At 53.8% G+C, this 14575-nt stretch overlaps 1 protein-coding gene across 1 annotated transcript; it reads left to right on the top strand.

Annotated features, from left to right (window-relative positions):
• The first annotated feature begins 9767 nt into the window (after positions 1–9767).
• Positions 9768–14464, top strand: ENTPD8 (ectonucleoside triphosphate diphosphohydrolase 8). Its single transcript, XM_090275066.1, has 10 exons — positions 9768–10108; positions 11125–11269; positions 11357–11474; positions 12083–12233; positions 12333–12492; positions 12581–12811; positions 12890–13153; positions 13330–13440; positions 13626–13760; positions 13841–14464. Exons 2-10 carry the CDS (start codon positions 11144–11146, stop codon positions 14030–14032), a joined length of 1488 nt encoding a protein of 495 aa, XP_090131192.1. The 5' UTR covers positions 9768–10108; positions 11125–11143; the 3' UTR covers positions 14033–14464.
• Positions 14465–14575: the final 111 nt, after the last annotated feature.

Below are 14575 nucleotides of genomic sequence, written 5' to 3'. Positions count from 1 at the left end.
CTGAAGCTCCGTCATGCGCCCCTGCCCCTCGCCGGGCCTCTAGTGGGGACCCTGCCGTCTAGGGTTGGGGCTGCTTCAGAGTGTGCACCGCACGACCCTCAGGGTCAGCCGGGGTGGGTAAGGGCCAGGAGGGCCCACAGGCAAGAGGCATGAGGTCCTGACGTGTGGTTCACAGACGGCATTCCCCATACCTGTAACCGCCAAGGAGAAGCGCAATGGAGGGGGATGGCACACCTAGAAAGTGCCCAGCACAGACCACGTACAAACTGGGAGAAGCATTGGGGGGAAAGTACAACACCAGGAAGGTGTGGGCAGACAGAGAAGCGGGCTGGGCGAGGGCAGCACAGGGGCCAAAACCCCTCACGTCACCGCAGGGGTGGCCTGGCCTCCTGCCCCAATAGCGATACATGAATAGGCAGCAGCCAGAGGTGGTTGGGAAAGAGATATCTCAACATGTGAGAGAGAAAGGGTCAACGTCCTTAACATATAAGAAGTCCTTATGTATTAATAAGAAAAGACAAAAACCAGTAGGAAAAATGGACAAAGGTCTGAAGAGACCACTTGTAGAGGAGGAAGTCAAGTGGCCGACACATGCACAGGGGATCTTAGCCCACTTGGGACTGAGTCAAGGACAGCAGAGGAGTGAGGGTTACTTCTTACCTGTTGGTCTGGCCAAAAAGTTGAAAGGATATTGGTGCCCTGTGCTGATGAACGTGGGGGGTGGGAGGGAGCTAATGTGAATTGCTATCATCTTTTTGGAAAATAATCTGGCAGTAACTTAAATATAACGAATTATGATGAAATATAAAGTTTGAACAGACTAATTACTAACAAGGAGCTTGAACTAGTGATCAAAAACCTCCCCCCAAAACAAAAGTCCGGGACCGAATGGCTTCATTGGTGAATTCTAAACATTTAGAGAATATCAATCCCTCTGAAACTGTTGTTCAACAATGGAAGATGTGAAACTCTTCCAAGCACATTTTATGAGACCAACGTTAGCCTGAGACCAAAACCAGACAAGTACGCCACAAAAAAGTTACAGGCCAGTGTCGCTGGTCAACATGGATGCCACAATCCTCAACAAGAACGTTAGCAAATGGAACTCAGGAGCACGTTGGGAGGGTGGGGTGCTGTGATGGCATGCGGTTTATTCCAGAGGTGCAAGGGTGATTCAACCCCCGCAAACCAGTCGGCGTGATGCGCCACATACAGAATGAAGGGTACAAATCATACGGTTATCTCAATGGATGCAGGAAAGCATTTGACAAAATTCAATGTTGATTTTAAAATCTCAACAAAGTAGGTGTAAAGGAAACGTACCTCAACATAATAAAGGCCATATGTGACAAGCCCACAGCTGACATCAGTCTCAGTGGTGACAAGCTGAAAGCTTTTTCTCTTAAGATCAGGAACAAGACAAGGATGCTCCCTCTTGCCACTTTTACTGAACATAGTCTTGGAAGTTCTAGCAATTAAGCAAGAAAAAAGAAATAAAAGACTTCCAAATTGTAAAAGAAGAAGTAAAATGTCACAATTTGCAGCTGATGTAATATATATAGAAAACTCTAAAGAAACTGCTAGAACTAATAAGTTTGGCAAAGTTGCAGGATACAAAACCAACACATAAAAATCCATCACATTTTTTGCATTAATAATGAAGTATCAGAAATTAAGAAAATCTCATTTGCAGTTGCATCAAAACTTAAAATACCTAGGGATAAATTTAACCTAGGAAATGAAAGACCTGTATATTGAAAACTACAAGATATTAATGAAAAAAATTGAAGATTCAAACAAATGGGAAGATATTTTGTGTTCATGGGTTGGAAGAATTGATATTGTTAAAATGTTCATACTACCCAAAGCACTATACAGATTCAATGCAATCCCTATCAAATTTCGAGAGGTGTTTTTTACAAAAGTAGAACAAGCCTAAAATTTGTATGAGACCACAAAAGTCCACAAATAGCCAAAGCAATCTTAAGAAAGAACAAAGTTGGAGGCATTTCAACTATATTACAAACTGATTTCAAACTATGTTACAAAGTATGATGTTGGTATAAAATCATATGAATGGAACAGACAACCCAGAATTAAGTCCATGCATGTGTATATGGTCACTTAATTTGTGACAAAGGAGCCACAAATCAGCAATGGGGAAAGGATGATCTCTTCAATAAGTTATGTTGTGAAAACTGGACCCTTGTCTAACACCACACACAAAAATTAACGCAAAATGAATTAAAGACTTAAACATAAGGCCTGAAACCATAAAACTTCAAGAAGAAAAACAAGCAATAATCTCCTTGGCATTGATTTTGACAATGGTTTTTTTTATTTTTTTAATTTTTAAGAAGACTTTATTTTCAGAGAGGAGGGAAGAGAGGGAGAAAGAGAGGGAGAGAAGCATCAATGTGTGAGGGAAACAGCAGTTGGTTGCCCCTCACAAGCCCCCAACTAGAGACCTGACTGGGAATTGAACTGGCAACCTTTCGGTTCACAGGCCGGTGCTGAGTCCACTGAGCCACACCAGCCAGGGAAGCAATGATTTTTAAATCTGAAAGCAAAAGCAACAATAAACAAGTGGGACTACATCAAACTGAAAAAAGCTTCTGCACAGCAAAGGAAACCATCAACAAAATGAAAGGCAACTTACTGTAATGGGAGAAAATAATGACACATCATGTATCTGATAAAGGGCTAATATCCAACATATATAAAGAATTTGTACAACTCAATAGCAAAATACAACAATAAAAATAACCCAATTAAAAAATGAGCATCCACCCTGGCTGGTGTGGCTCAGTGGCCTGAGCGCTGGCCTGCGAAGCAAAGGGTCTCTGGTTCAATTCCCAGTCAGGGCACAGGCCTGGGCTGCAGGCCACGTTCCTGGTTGGAGGCGTGCAGGAGGCAACCGCACACTGATATTTCTCTCCCTCCCTTTCTCCTTCCCTTCTCTCTAAAAATAAATAAAATCTTTTAAAAATAAAAAAAGAGCATCCTTGGCTGGGTAGCTCAGTTGGTTAGAGGGTCTCCTGATACACCAAGGTTGCAGGTTCAGTCCTTGGTCGGGACACATGCAAGAAACCCATGAAACATCAATAAGTGGAACAACAGATCGATGTCTTTCTCCCTTTCTCTCAACAACAACAAAAAAAATCAATAAGTAAACTTCGCTATCCAATTAAAAAAATATGCAGAAGATCTTGTCAAATTTTATGACAGTGACCTTAATCTAGAGTGGACTCAGAAGGACCCTACCCACATTTACAGCAGAGCTCTAGGCTTGTGACAGACCCGCCCCTTAACTTTCTCTTTTTCCCCGTAAAACACAATGCTTCAATTTTTCCTCGCCATGACTCCCCATACAAAACTGCAATCCTTTCTTTTTCTCAAAGCCTTTTTGGTGATGTAACACCTAGTTGAGTTTTGTTTATGACAATCTGAATAGACGTTTTTCCAAAGACATACAGACTGCCAACAGATACATGAAAAGGTGCTCAACATCACTAATCATCAAGGAGATGCAGATGGGTCACCTCACACCTGAGAGAATGACCGTCAGCAAAAACACGAGAGGTGGGTGTTGCTGAAAGTGCGAAGGAAGAGGAGCCCTCGTGCCCTGTCGCTGGGAATGTGAATTGGTGCAATGGAAACAGTATGGAGGTTCCTCGGAAATTTAAAAGTAGAACTACATTATGACCCAGCAGTCCCACTTTTGGCTATTTATTTAAAGAAAATGAAAACAGTAATTTGAAAAGATATATGCACCCCCACGTTTACTGCAGCGTTAATCACAACCAGGACAGGGAAACAGTTTGCCGACAGATGAATGGATAAAGATGGGTCCCGTATAAACACCGGAACTTTTATTCAGCCACAAAAAGGAAGGACGTCTTGCCATTGGCAACAACATGGGTGGACCTCGAGGACACTGTGCTGAGACAAATACTGTGTGACCTCTTATGTGTGGGACCAAAGAAAGGAAAGCAAGCTAATATAGATACAGAGAACAGGCTGGTGGCTGTAAGGGATGGGGTGTAAAAGTCAGGGAAGTGGGTGAACTGTCTTTTAGGTTAACTAAAATAAATTTTTAAAATATATTTTATTGATTATGTTATTATAGTTGTCCCAGTTTTTCCCCCTTTGCCCCCTCCACCCAGTGTTACAGAACCCCTGGGCTGCTCCAACTGAAAACAAACCCACGGGCTCTTTAGTTAGGGGTCCGATTGCCCGCCGCCAGAATTACAACTCTTGATACTTCAGTTGAGTGAAAAGAAAATTGTTTAGTTAACAGTTACACATATCCTTGCCTCCCCCCTACCAAACCTGGCCAGTCTTAGGAAGGTCAGAAACACCGTTTCCCTCCTTCCCAAACACAGTTCAGCTTTACCAGCGGCTGCCAATCATTCAATCTGATTGGGGAGGTCCTTTCTGTGCTGTGGTGCCCTTCAGCTCTCAATGCAGAACCGCTGGGATTCTCAGCCTCCTTGCAAACTGTCTTTTTTCTGTAAACCGCATGGATCTCTCCTCCTTCTCCAGAGCACCTCTGCAAACACCCACCAGCGAGGGGGACAGCCCCCGAGCATGCCCCCCCAAAGTGTTCGCAGCTGCCTATATATCCCTGACGGCGTCCTCTGACGCAGTGGGTGTTGCCAACAGTTCTGACCATTCACAGAACCCCACGGAGGCTCTGTGTGCTTTCCACACCGTCCCCTGGTTCAAGACTCCTCCCATCCACCTGAGGCCTTGGAAGCATCCAAGCAATTTTGCATAATGAAAGACACCAGCCACCGGCCTCAGGCGTGTGGAGGCATTCTGAAAGCTGCTTCCTTCTCCCCATCCCCCAGCTGCAAACTCCGGGGATTTTTGGACTCCCCTGTTTCTGTAACACCAGTACCCACCTTCCGTCCAGCAATCCCACCCCCCTTAGTTCATGTCCATGGGTCGTATGTATAAGTTCTGTGGCTTCACCCTTTCCTATATTATTCTTACTTTCCCCCCATCTATTCTGTACCAACCAATTATGCTCCTCAGTCCCCACACCATTTCCCCATTTCTCCCCCTCCGCCTCCCAGCTGGTAACCCTCCCAATGATCCCACACCTATGACTCTGTACCTGTTCTGGTTTGCTTAGTGAGATTTTGTTTTTATTTTTTAGATTCAGTTGTTGATAGTTGCGAGTTTGTCGTCATTTAGTGTTCATAGTTTTGATCTTTTTTTTTTTCTTAAATAAGTCCCTTTAACATTTGATATAATAAGGGCTTGATGATGATGAACTCCTTTAGCTTCACCTTGTCTGGGAAGCACTTTATCTGCCCTTCCATTCTAAATGATAGCTTTGCTGGATAGAGTAATCCTGGTTGTAGGTCCTTGCTTTTCATCACATTGACTACTTCTTGCCAGTCCCTCCTCACCTGCAGTTTCTTTTGAGAAATCAGCTGATAGTTTTATAGGGACCCCTTTGTAGGTAACTCTCTTCTCTTTCTGCTTTTAAGATTCTCTCTTTATCCTTCACATTTGGCATTTTAATGATGATGTGTCTTGGTGTGGTCCTCCTTGGGTCTAGCTTGTTTGGGACTCCCTGTGCTTCCTGAGCTTGTATGTCTGTTTCCTCACCATATTAGGGAATTTTTCTGTCATTATTTTTCAAGTAAGTTTTCAATTTCTTGTTCTTCCTCTTCTCTTTCTGGCATGCCTATGATTTGGATGTTGGTACATTTGAAGATGTCCCAGAGGCTCCTTAGCCTATTCTTGTGTTTTGTTTTTGTTTTTTGAATCCTTTTTTCTTCTTGCTGTTCTGATTGAATGTTTTTTTTCTTCCTTATGTTCCAAATCATTGAGTTGATTCTTGGCTTCCTCCCCTCCACTGTTGGTCCCCTGTAGACTTTCCTTTATTTCACTTAGTGTAACCTTAATTTCTGCCTGGGTCTTTTTTATACTGTTGCAGTAACCAATGAGCTCCTTGAGCATCCTGATCACCAGTGTTCTGAACTCTGCATCTGATAGGTTAGTTACCTCCATTTCATTTAGTTCTTTTTCTAGGTTTTTGTTCTGTTCTTTCATTTGGGCCCTATTTCTTTGCCTCCTCAATTTGGCAGCCCCCCTGTGTTTATTTCTGTGTATTAGGTAGAGCTGCTTTGACTCCCTGTCTTAGTAGTGTGGCCTATTGTAGAAAAGCACGCCTGTAAGTTGTGTGGGGTGGAACGGCAGGTAGTCACCAGGGCAGGGCAACACGCTTCACTGCTCCGTGGCTCTCTGTGGGGGAGGGCTTGCAGAGGGGACAATGCCCCTACCTGGCCTCTGGAGTTCTTCCCAGGAGGAAACCGTCTCTTAGCACTTGCCCTATTGCCAGTCACTTCATATTCTCCCCATATGCCACTGGTGCCCTTCCAGCTGTTGCTCTGTTGCTGAGTTCCAGAGGGGGTGCGTCTGTGTGAGTCCCAAGTTCATTGTGAGCCCTTTGAGAGGAGTCTCCTGAGAATCTCGCAGTTTCTTCCACCACCTCAACCCTCACCGGTTTTTACAGCCAGAAGTTATGGGACTTCCTGGGCTGGGTGGTACAGTGTGAGGCTGAAATCTTGCTCCCCAGGTCTCCCTCACTCCCCAGGTATTCCTCCCGATTTTTATCCACCACACATGGATGTGTTACTGCCTGTCTCGTATCTCCATGCCTGTCCATGCCCCCTCGCCACCCCATGCCTCTCTGCACGTCTTAGCTCCCCCTACCCATCTGAATCAACGTCGTCGTCGTCGTCGGCAGCCGTCCGTCTCGAGAGACGATGGTGTAGCTTCTTAAGAGTCTATCTGCACCGCCGAGAATGGCTGTGCAGTCCGACTCGGGAGTGACACGGTATCTGTCTCCTCCCGTGTTGAATCGACATCTTGCGATGACGCTGGAGTGTCCTCTCCAGTGAAGCTGAAGCTACAGAGCCTGGGCGGGGTGATATGGAGGGTCTGCTGTTGCCCATGCAGCAGACCCACTGAATCAACGTGGCTTCTTTAAATCCTTGGTTGTTGGACTTCCATACAGCTCAATTTTCTGACATATCTGGGTGATATTTATTTTGTAGTCAAGGTGTAAATTTTGCTGTAGTTGTGGGAGAAGGTGAAGCCTATTTACCTGTACCTTCATCTTGACCAGAAGTCTCAAAATAAGTAAATTCATAAAAATGTAATTGATATTATTCCAAAAATGAGAAAATGCTGGTGAAAAAAAATTAAAGACCTAAGTCCTATATAAATTGTGTTCATGGGTTGGAAAACTTAAAATTGTAAAGATATCAGTTCTCCACAAAATGATCACAGATTTATCATAATGCCAATCAAAATATCTGGAGTAGATTGTATACATATGGAAGGGCAGAGGAGGGAAAATAGCTAAAATAATTTTGAGAAAGGACAAAGTTGGAGGACTCTCACTGCAGAATATTAAGACTTACTCTTTGGCTGCAGAAACCAAGACAGAATTGGGGACGAGACAGTCACAGTCGTGGGTCAGCACCAGGCTCACACAAACACGGCCATTTATTCAGAGATGGAAAGGAATTAGCAGGGAGAGGAGGGTGTTTTCAGGCAGTGGTCATTGGCCTGCAAAGGGGGTGAGCTGTGACCCAAGCCACATGTCTTGTGCAGCCATGCAAACCACGGAAGTGTGTTGTGGGTGATTGCGTCACTGGGCCAACGGCCAGGGGCCACGATGAACCAGACACCCTGCGATCAAATCGCGCACCAGACAGAAGGCGCAACCAAGACGCGGTAAACGAGCCACGGCATGCAGTTCTCCGGCAAACGTTTCTTTTCTCCTTTTTAAAGTATATTTTATGATGTTGTTACAGTAGTCCGAATTTCTTTCCCCTTTGCTCCCCTCTGCCCAGTACCCCCCTTCCCTCCAGCAATCCCACCCCCCTTAGTTCATGTTCATGGGTCGTGCATATAAGCTCTTTGGCTTCCCCCTTCCCTATATTATCCTTATCTTCCCCCTGTCTGTTTTGTACCAACCGATTATGCTTCTCAGTCCCTGCACCATTTCCCCATTTCTCCCCCTCCCCCTCCCAGCTGATAACCCTCCCAATGATCCCCACACCATGCTTCTGTTCCTGTTCTGGTTGTAGCAAACATTTCTTAAAAGGTAGACAGCGTACATTCTAAAACAACAGCCAGAATGTCTAGTAGAGTAAATGCATAAACCAGTAAGTTGTTCATTATCAGGTATTCCATTCCACAGACAACTGTTATACTCTGAGACGGCAGGCAGCACAGGTTTGTTTTGTCAAAAAATAACTAAGTGGAGCCATCCTAGAGGCACCACCTCACATGCCTGGTGCCCACGCCTGGGCCTGAAGCCACATCATGCCCCAAATAACTGTTCACAAAGATAATAATGAGGTGTTTTGACTATTGGACTAACGGCTACGGGGCTGAAATTGAGAATATTGCTAAGAATTAATGCATCTGCACCATCAGCGATGCTAAATACCCCACCCTCATCTCCTCACAGCAACGCTGTCTGGGCCTCTGCCTGACTCAGGGCTTCCAGAGCAGCGGTGCCTGCTGACCCCGGACAAGTGCCGGCTGCCTCCTGCTTCACAGGCCTTTTTATCTGTAGGTGACACCGGCATCACGGCAAACACAGGCAGCGTGTTGAGCTGTGATGTAACCATGCCTGTGACATCACTGGGTGACAGGAACTAGCACCTCGATGGTCTCATGGGGCCCGGCACTGACCGCAGCACACGGCTGGACAAAGGCTTGCTGAACGTGGACCACGGGGGCGGACGGGCATCAGGAGACTGCAGAACCGTAGGAGAAAGAAGCCTGTGACCAGGGTTAGGTGACGAGTTCTCAGCACGGACGTGGAAAACGGTGTCCACAAACTAGCACACTGAAAACCCGGGCTTCATCACAAATTCACGATTTTTCTCTGCGAAACACACTGTCAAGGCAATGAAAAGACAAGCTATGGACTGAAGAACTACTTGCAAACTACATACGTGACAAAGAACTAGATCGAGACCATATAAAGAATTCTCTAAACTTAATGGGAAGATAGCGAACAATTCAGTGTAAAAATGGGCAGGAGCCTGGCCCTTCACCAGGGAGGGTGCGTGCATGCAGATCGGCCTGGGCTGTGAATGAAGCCGCGATGCGCCCTAGCGCTGGGGACGGTGCAGGGAGCCTGGCTCCTTCCTCCTGGAAAGCCGCGGGGCGGTTTCGCATCACCGGTCAGCCTGCATCCGTCTCCTGGGTCTGTCCGGCAGAGGCCTGTGCCTGAATGTCCCTACACCTCTCCAGAGACAGAAAGTAGAAAGTCCAAACATGCCTTGGACCCGGCAGTTCCAGCTGTGCCGCTGGATTCGACGTGGGCGCAGAGAAGGGACGCCTGGCGCCCACAGTGGCCAGTGAGCCTCAGCCTCGTGCTGAGGGGGAAAAGCCAGGCTCAGTCCCTCCCTGGGCCCTTGTCCCAAAGACAGTCGAGAGGGAGCCCATACTTGGGGTGGGGTGGCAGGGCGGAGGGCCGGGGCCCTGGCGGGCACAGAGGGGCGGGCCCACTGCCCCACGCCAGGGGCCGAGGCTGCAGCTCCGGCCCCACCCTTCGCGACAGGCTGGGCGGCCTCTGGCCTTTGCTCTGGCTGAGCCTGGGCCTCCCACCTTTTCCAGTCACCTGACTCTGACTTGCCGGTGGCCTGACCCTGGGTGCTCATCCTCCAGCTGGGGGAGGGCGGGGTCAGAGGGCAAGGCCAGCAACCTCCAAGGAGGGGCGGGGCCCACCTGCTCAAGTCCCGGAGCCGGGCGGGCGGAAGGGCAGCTGGGGGACCGTCAGCCGCGAGGGGACGACCCTGGCAGGGGCCTGAGCTCCGCGCCACTGAGCCTCTGCCGCCCGTCTGTGAGTCTGTGAGCCGGGGGTGCTCTGCCGCTCGGGGTGGGCAGTGCGGGCCTGCACCTGCTTCCCGGCTCTGGCAGCTGCCCGGCTGCAGACCCAGGTCTGGGAGGCCGGTCACTAACGGGGTGGGGAGAAGCGGGGAGGCAGGACAGCACCTGGCAGGTGCCTGGGGAGCAGCAGTCCGCCTTCCTCCTCGCTGCCGCCGCGTGCCCACCTGCCCAGGTGAGGGGGCCGTGCTGGTCTGGGGGGGCTGTGCTGGTCTGGGGGGGCTGTGCTGGTCTGGGGGGAATTGTCCTGTTTTGGGGGGGCTGTGCTTGTCTGAGGGGGGCCATGCTGGTCTGAGGGGCTGCCGTGTTCTCAGGGGGCTGTCCTGGTCTGGGGGGGCTGTCCTTATTGTGGGGAGTCTGCCCATTCTCTCTGCCCACTCAGGAGGGGCTCAGGCTGGGAGCTCATGTGCTACATCCCTGGAGGTGGGGTGTGACCCCCGCCTGTCACCCACCTCTTCGTGTCTGCGAGGTGGCCTGCAGCCTGGGCGTTGTTTGACGACACAGGCTGGTCCCCTCTGGGCCTGGCCTGACTGTAGCTCAAACAGGTCTCCGTCTTCCCTCCTTGAAATGGGACCAGAGGCACACGGCCAGCGGGCAGAGGCCCAGGACCGCGGCAGCCTCCTGCCGGCACGTCACTCTGTGTGGATGGAGCGCAGGGGCATAGGAATAGGCGACGTGACACAAACTCCCGTGACCCCGGAGGGCTGCCAACCGGAGATCGAGTTCCCCGGGCAGAGGCGGCGGGGCCGTCCAGGGTCAACCGAAAAGTTTCAGCTCTGAAACACTGGAGTCTGGGTTTTCAAACAGAAACCAGATGTCTGTTGGCTCCACCTCACAGCCCTGTCGGGAGAACCCGGGCGTTCGGCCCCCCACTGACCTGGCCACTGGTCAGGCCTGAGCGCAGGGCTCCCAGGGAGAAAGCCCCGCCAGGGAGGGGCCTGGGCAGGGCCTGGGCAGGGGGCGAGGCGGGCGGGGAGCAGGGCTCCCGGGAGGGCTGGGTCTCCTGCTCAGCCAGTGCTGTGTGTCACACCGGCCTCATCGCCGGACACAGCCTTCTGGGCGCCCACACCCTCGCACCAGGCTCCCGGGTGTGGCCTCTGACCCTGCCCTGTGACCCGGTGAGGTGTGCTGAACCCGAGGAGGGCGGAGTGGTGGGGTCTGCCCCTGCTGCCCACCCTGCCCACCCCCCAGGTGCAGCGCTGCCCCCACTATGAAGCTGCCCTATAAGGAGCGGGTCCTCACGGCCCTGCTGGGTGTCACCGCAGCCTTGGCTGTCACCACGCTCGTTCTCATCGTGGTGGAGGTCACCGACGTCCTGCTGCCCACGGACACCAAGGTGTGCTCCCAGCCCCTGAGTGGGCGGCTGGGCCAGCTGAGCCACGCACCGGCCCGCATGCCCTCCTGACCCCCGTGTCGCCCCCAGTTCGGGATCGTGTTTGACGCGGGGTCCTCCCACACGTCTCTCTTTGTGTACCGGTGGCCGGCGGACAAGGAGAATGACACAGGCGTGGTCAGCCAGGCCCTGGCCTGCACGGCGAAAGGTCAGTGGGCCGCCCCATCAAAGGCAGGTGGTGTTGGCAGCGGCAGCCACCGCCTGGCCAGGCCTGCCTGCTGGGTGGAGAGCTGGGAGGGGACAGGCTGGTGTCCCTCCCGCAATGAGTCAGCACATTTGCCTAAAGGAAAGGGGGCTCAGAGAGGGTGAGTGAGCTGCCCCAGGTGGCACAGCTGGTCAGTGTGGGGCTGGGCTGGAGCCTGCAATTGCCTCCCCAGATCTGGACTGGTCCCCACCTGAGCCTTCACGGCCCAGCCCTTCCTGCCTCCTCCAGCCTTGCGCGGCTTCTGGTGCCCCGCCTCTGCCCCATGCGGCTTCCTCCCGGGTCCCAAACCCCCTCTCCTTTCTTTCATAAGGACCTTGGCACTGGATATGGGTCCCCCAAGAGAACCCAGGAGGATCTCGCCTTGAGGCTCTTAATTGCATCTTCAAAAACCCCTTTTCCAAATAAGGTCATGCTGGAAGGCTCTGGCAGGGGTGAGGAGATGTGGACACACGTTTTGGGGACCACGATCCAACTCCCCACAGGGCCCTTTCAGCCCAGCCAGCTTCCAGGCTTTCAGGGCCTGGAGTCTAGTCCTGGGTGCTGTGTTTCAGGGCCCGGCATCTCCTCCTATGCCTCCAACCCTGCCCAGGCGGGCGAGAGCCTGCGGGGCTGCCTGGAGGAGGCGCTGGCCGTGATCCCGGCGGCCCAGCACCAGCAAACGCCCGTGTTCCTGGGGGCCACAGCCGGCATGAGGCTGCTCAGGTGAGGGCCTAGCATGTTCCCAACGCCTCGGGCGGAGGCTGGGGGGCGGGCGCTGGGGGGCGGGCTCCCAGCCAGCTTCGCTCCATTCTCTCCGCATAGCCAGAAGAACAGCTCTCAGGCGGAAGACATCTTTGCAGCAGTCTCCCGGGCCCTGGGCCGGGCCTCCGTGGACTTTCGGGGTGCTGAGCTCCTGCCCGGTCAGGATGAAGGTGCCCTGGGTTGGATCACCACCAACTATGTCCTGGGCTTGCTGGTCAAGGTGCCACGGGCAGCCCTGGGGTGGGAGTGGGGTGGGCAGGGCTGGGCCAGCCTGGCTAGTGCTGGAACCAGTGTCTGTCTGTGCCCAGTACTCCTTCTCTGGAGAGTGGGTCCGGCCTGCGGAGGGGACGCTGGTGGGTGCCCTGGACATGGGTGGGGCCTCCACCCAGATCAGCTTCGTGCCCAGAGGCCCCATTCTGGACCAAAGCACGCAGGCCACCTTCCGCCTCTACGGCTTCGAGCACAGCATCTACACCCACAGCCACCTCTGCTTCGGGCGCAACGAGATGCTGAACAGGCTCCTGGTCGCGCTGCTGCAGGTGGGCTTCCCGGGGGAGGGGGCCCGTGGGCACTGAGCCCTGTGCAGGTGCTCAGGGCCGCCTCCTGCCCCCCTGCAGAGCAGCCCCAACCTCCGGATCCGCCACCCCTGCTACCACAGTGGCTACCAGGACACGCTGTCCCTGGCCCACATGTACGAGTCGCCTTGTGTGCAGGCCACGGCCCCCCGTCCCCTGCCCCAGAACGTGACCGTGGAAGGGACGGGGAACCCCGGGGCCTGCATCTCCGCTATTCGGGACCTCTTCAACTTCTCCAGCTGTGACGGCCGAGCACACTGTGCCTTCAACGGGGTCTACCAGCCCCCCGTACAGGGCCAGTTCTATGTGAGCACCAGGGGCCCCACCCCCTTTCTGCCCCAGGGGCCTGATGCCAGGTGGGCCCAGGCTGAGCCCTGGGCAGGTGGGACAGCTGGACCCAGGACCACTGGGCCCCTGGGGGCTGTGCCCAGCGTGGGGCAGGGTGGGGACCGGGCACAGACGCACCTGCCCTCCCCCCACAGGCCTTCTCCAGCTTCTACTACACTTTCCACTTCCTGAACCTCACGCATGGGCAGCCACTGGCCACCGTCAACGCCACCATCTGGGAGTTCTGCCAGAAGCCCTGGAAGCTGGTGGGTGGGCCCCAGGGCTGCAGCTTCACCGAGCAGGGGCTCGTGGACCCCCACCGCCACCCCCGACAGTGTGGGCAGGGGGTTCGGGGAGCTGCAGGAGGGAGGACAGCCCCGGGGCCTCAGCTGGAACCAACCCCAGGGCCCCAGAGGGTGGCCTCACCCGGCTCCTTGTCTCCCCTGTGCAGGTGGAGGCGACCTTGCCCGGGCAGGAGCCCTGGCTGCGCGACCAGTGCGCCTCCAGCCTGTACCTCCTCACGCTCCTGCTGGAGGGCTACGGGTTCAGCGAGGAGACCTGGCCCAGCATCGAATTCCGCAAGCAGGTGGCTGCCTCTCAGGCCCAGGAAGGGCAGGTCGGGGCTGGGGGCGGCGGGCGGTGGCCCTGACCGCGGCTGTCCTGCAGGCCGGCGGCACCGACATCGGCTGGACGCTGGGCTACATGCTGAACCTCACCAACATGATCCCGGCAGAGGCGCCCGCTCAGTGGCGGGCAGAGAGCCGCAGCGTCTGGGTGGCCAGTGTCGTCTTCGCAGTGCTGACCCTTGTGGCCGTCTTCGCTACTGCTGCGACCCAGCTGTTCTGGCGCCAGGACTGAGCCAGCGGCCTCCTGGGGCGGGAGGGGCCCGGCTCCCAAAGCCCAGCTGGGCCGCCCGCCTGGACGCTGGTGCTGGCTGGAGCTTCCCCAAGCCTGGAACCGTGGCCTCCAAGCGGCTTGTCCTGTGGGCTCTGACCTCAGCGTTGCTTTGGGCCAGGGGGCAGTGCCGTGGTCCCCAGCCGAGCCTCCCCATCAGCGGCCTCGCCATCCTGCCACCTGGGTCCCCTCCTCCACTCTGCTCTCCAGGGCAGTGAGTACCTTCCGCACAAACGCCCGCTGCCAGGACTGCTGGGCATCGAGGGGGCCCTGTGGGTGCTCAGCGCTGCCCCCGCCCCCCTGCAGAGCAGCCCTGCCCTTCGGGTCCGCCACCCCTGCTACCACAGCGGCTACCGGGACACAGCCGCCCCACGCAGGCCCGGGCCCTTGCTCCCCGAGGCTCACCAGGCATCGGGGCTGCAGCCCCGTGGGGCCAGGTCAAGCCCAGGAGTGGGGAGTAATGGCTGGAGCAGAAGGGGCCTGACTCCGCGGGAGGGGGGGCAGGGG

Source organism: Furipterus horrens, unplaced genomic scaffold (genome assembly GCF_987537825.1).
Source record: "Furipterus horrens unplaced genomic scaffold, mFurHor1.1.pri manual_scaffold_4, whole genome shotgun sequence".
NCBI lineage: Eukaryota > Metazoa > Chordata > Mammalia > Chiroptera > Furipteridae > Furipterus > Furipterus horrens.
Note: the sequence above shows the minus strand (reverse complement) of the source record. Positions and strands in the feature narration are given on the sequence as shown.

What these genes read in the sequence shown, in the direction of transcription:
- ENTPD8 (XM_090275066.1), top strand. Translation starts at nt 11,144, where the DNA reads ATGAAGCTGCCCTATAAGGAGCGGGTCCTCACGGCCCTGCTGGGTGTC. An exon ending in TGCTGCCCACGGACACCAAG is followed by an intron (nt 11,270 to 11,356) that starts GTGTGCTCCCAG and finishes TGTCGCCCCCAG; the next exon opens with TTCGGGATCGTGTTTGACGC. An exon ending in CCTGGCCTGCACGGCGAAAG is followed by an intron (nt 11,475 to 12,082) that starts GTCAGTGGGCCG and finishes GCTGTGTTTCAG; the next exon opens with GGCCCGGCATCTCCTCCTAT.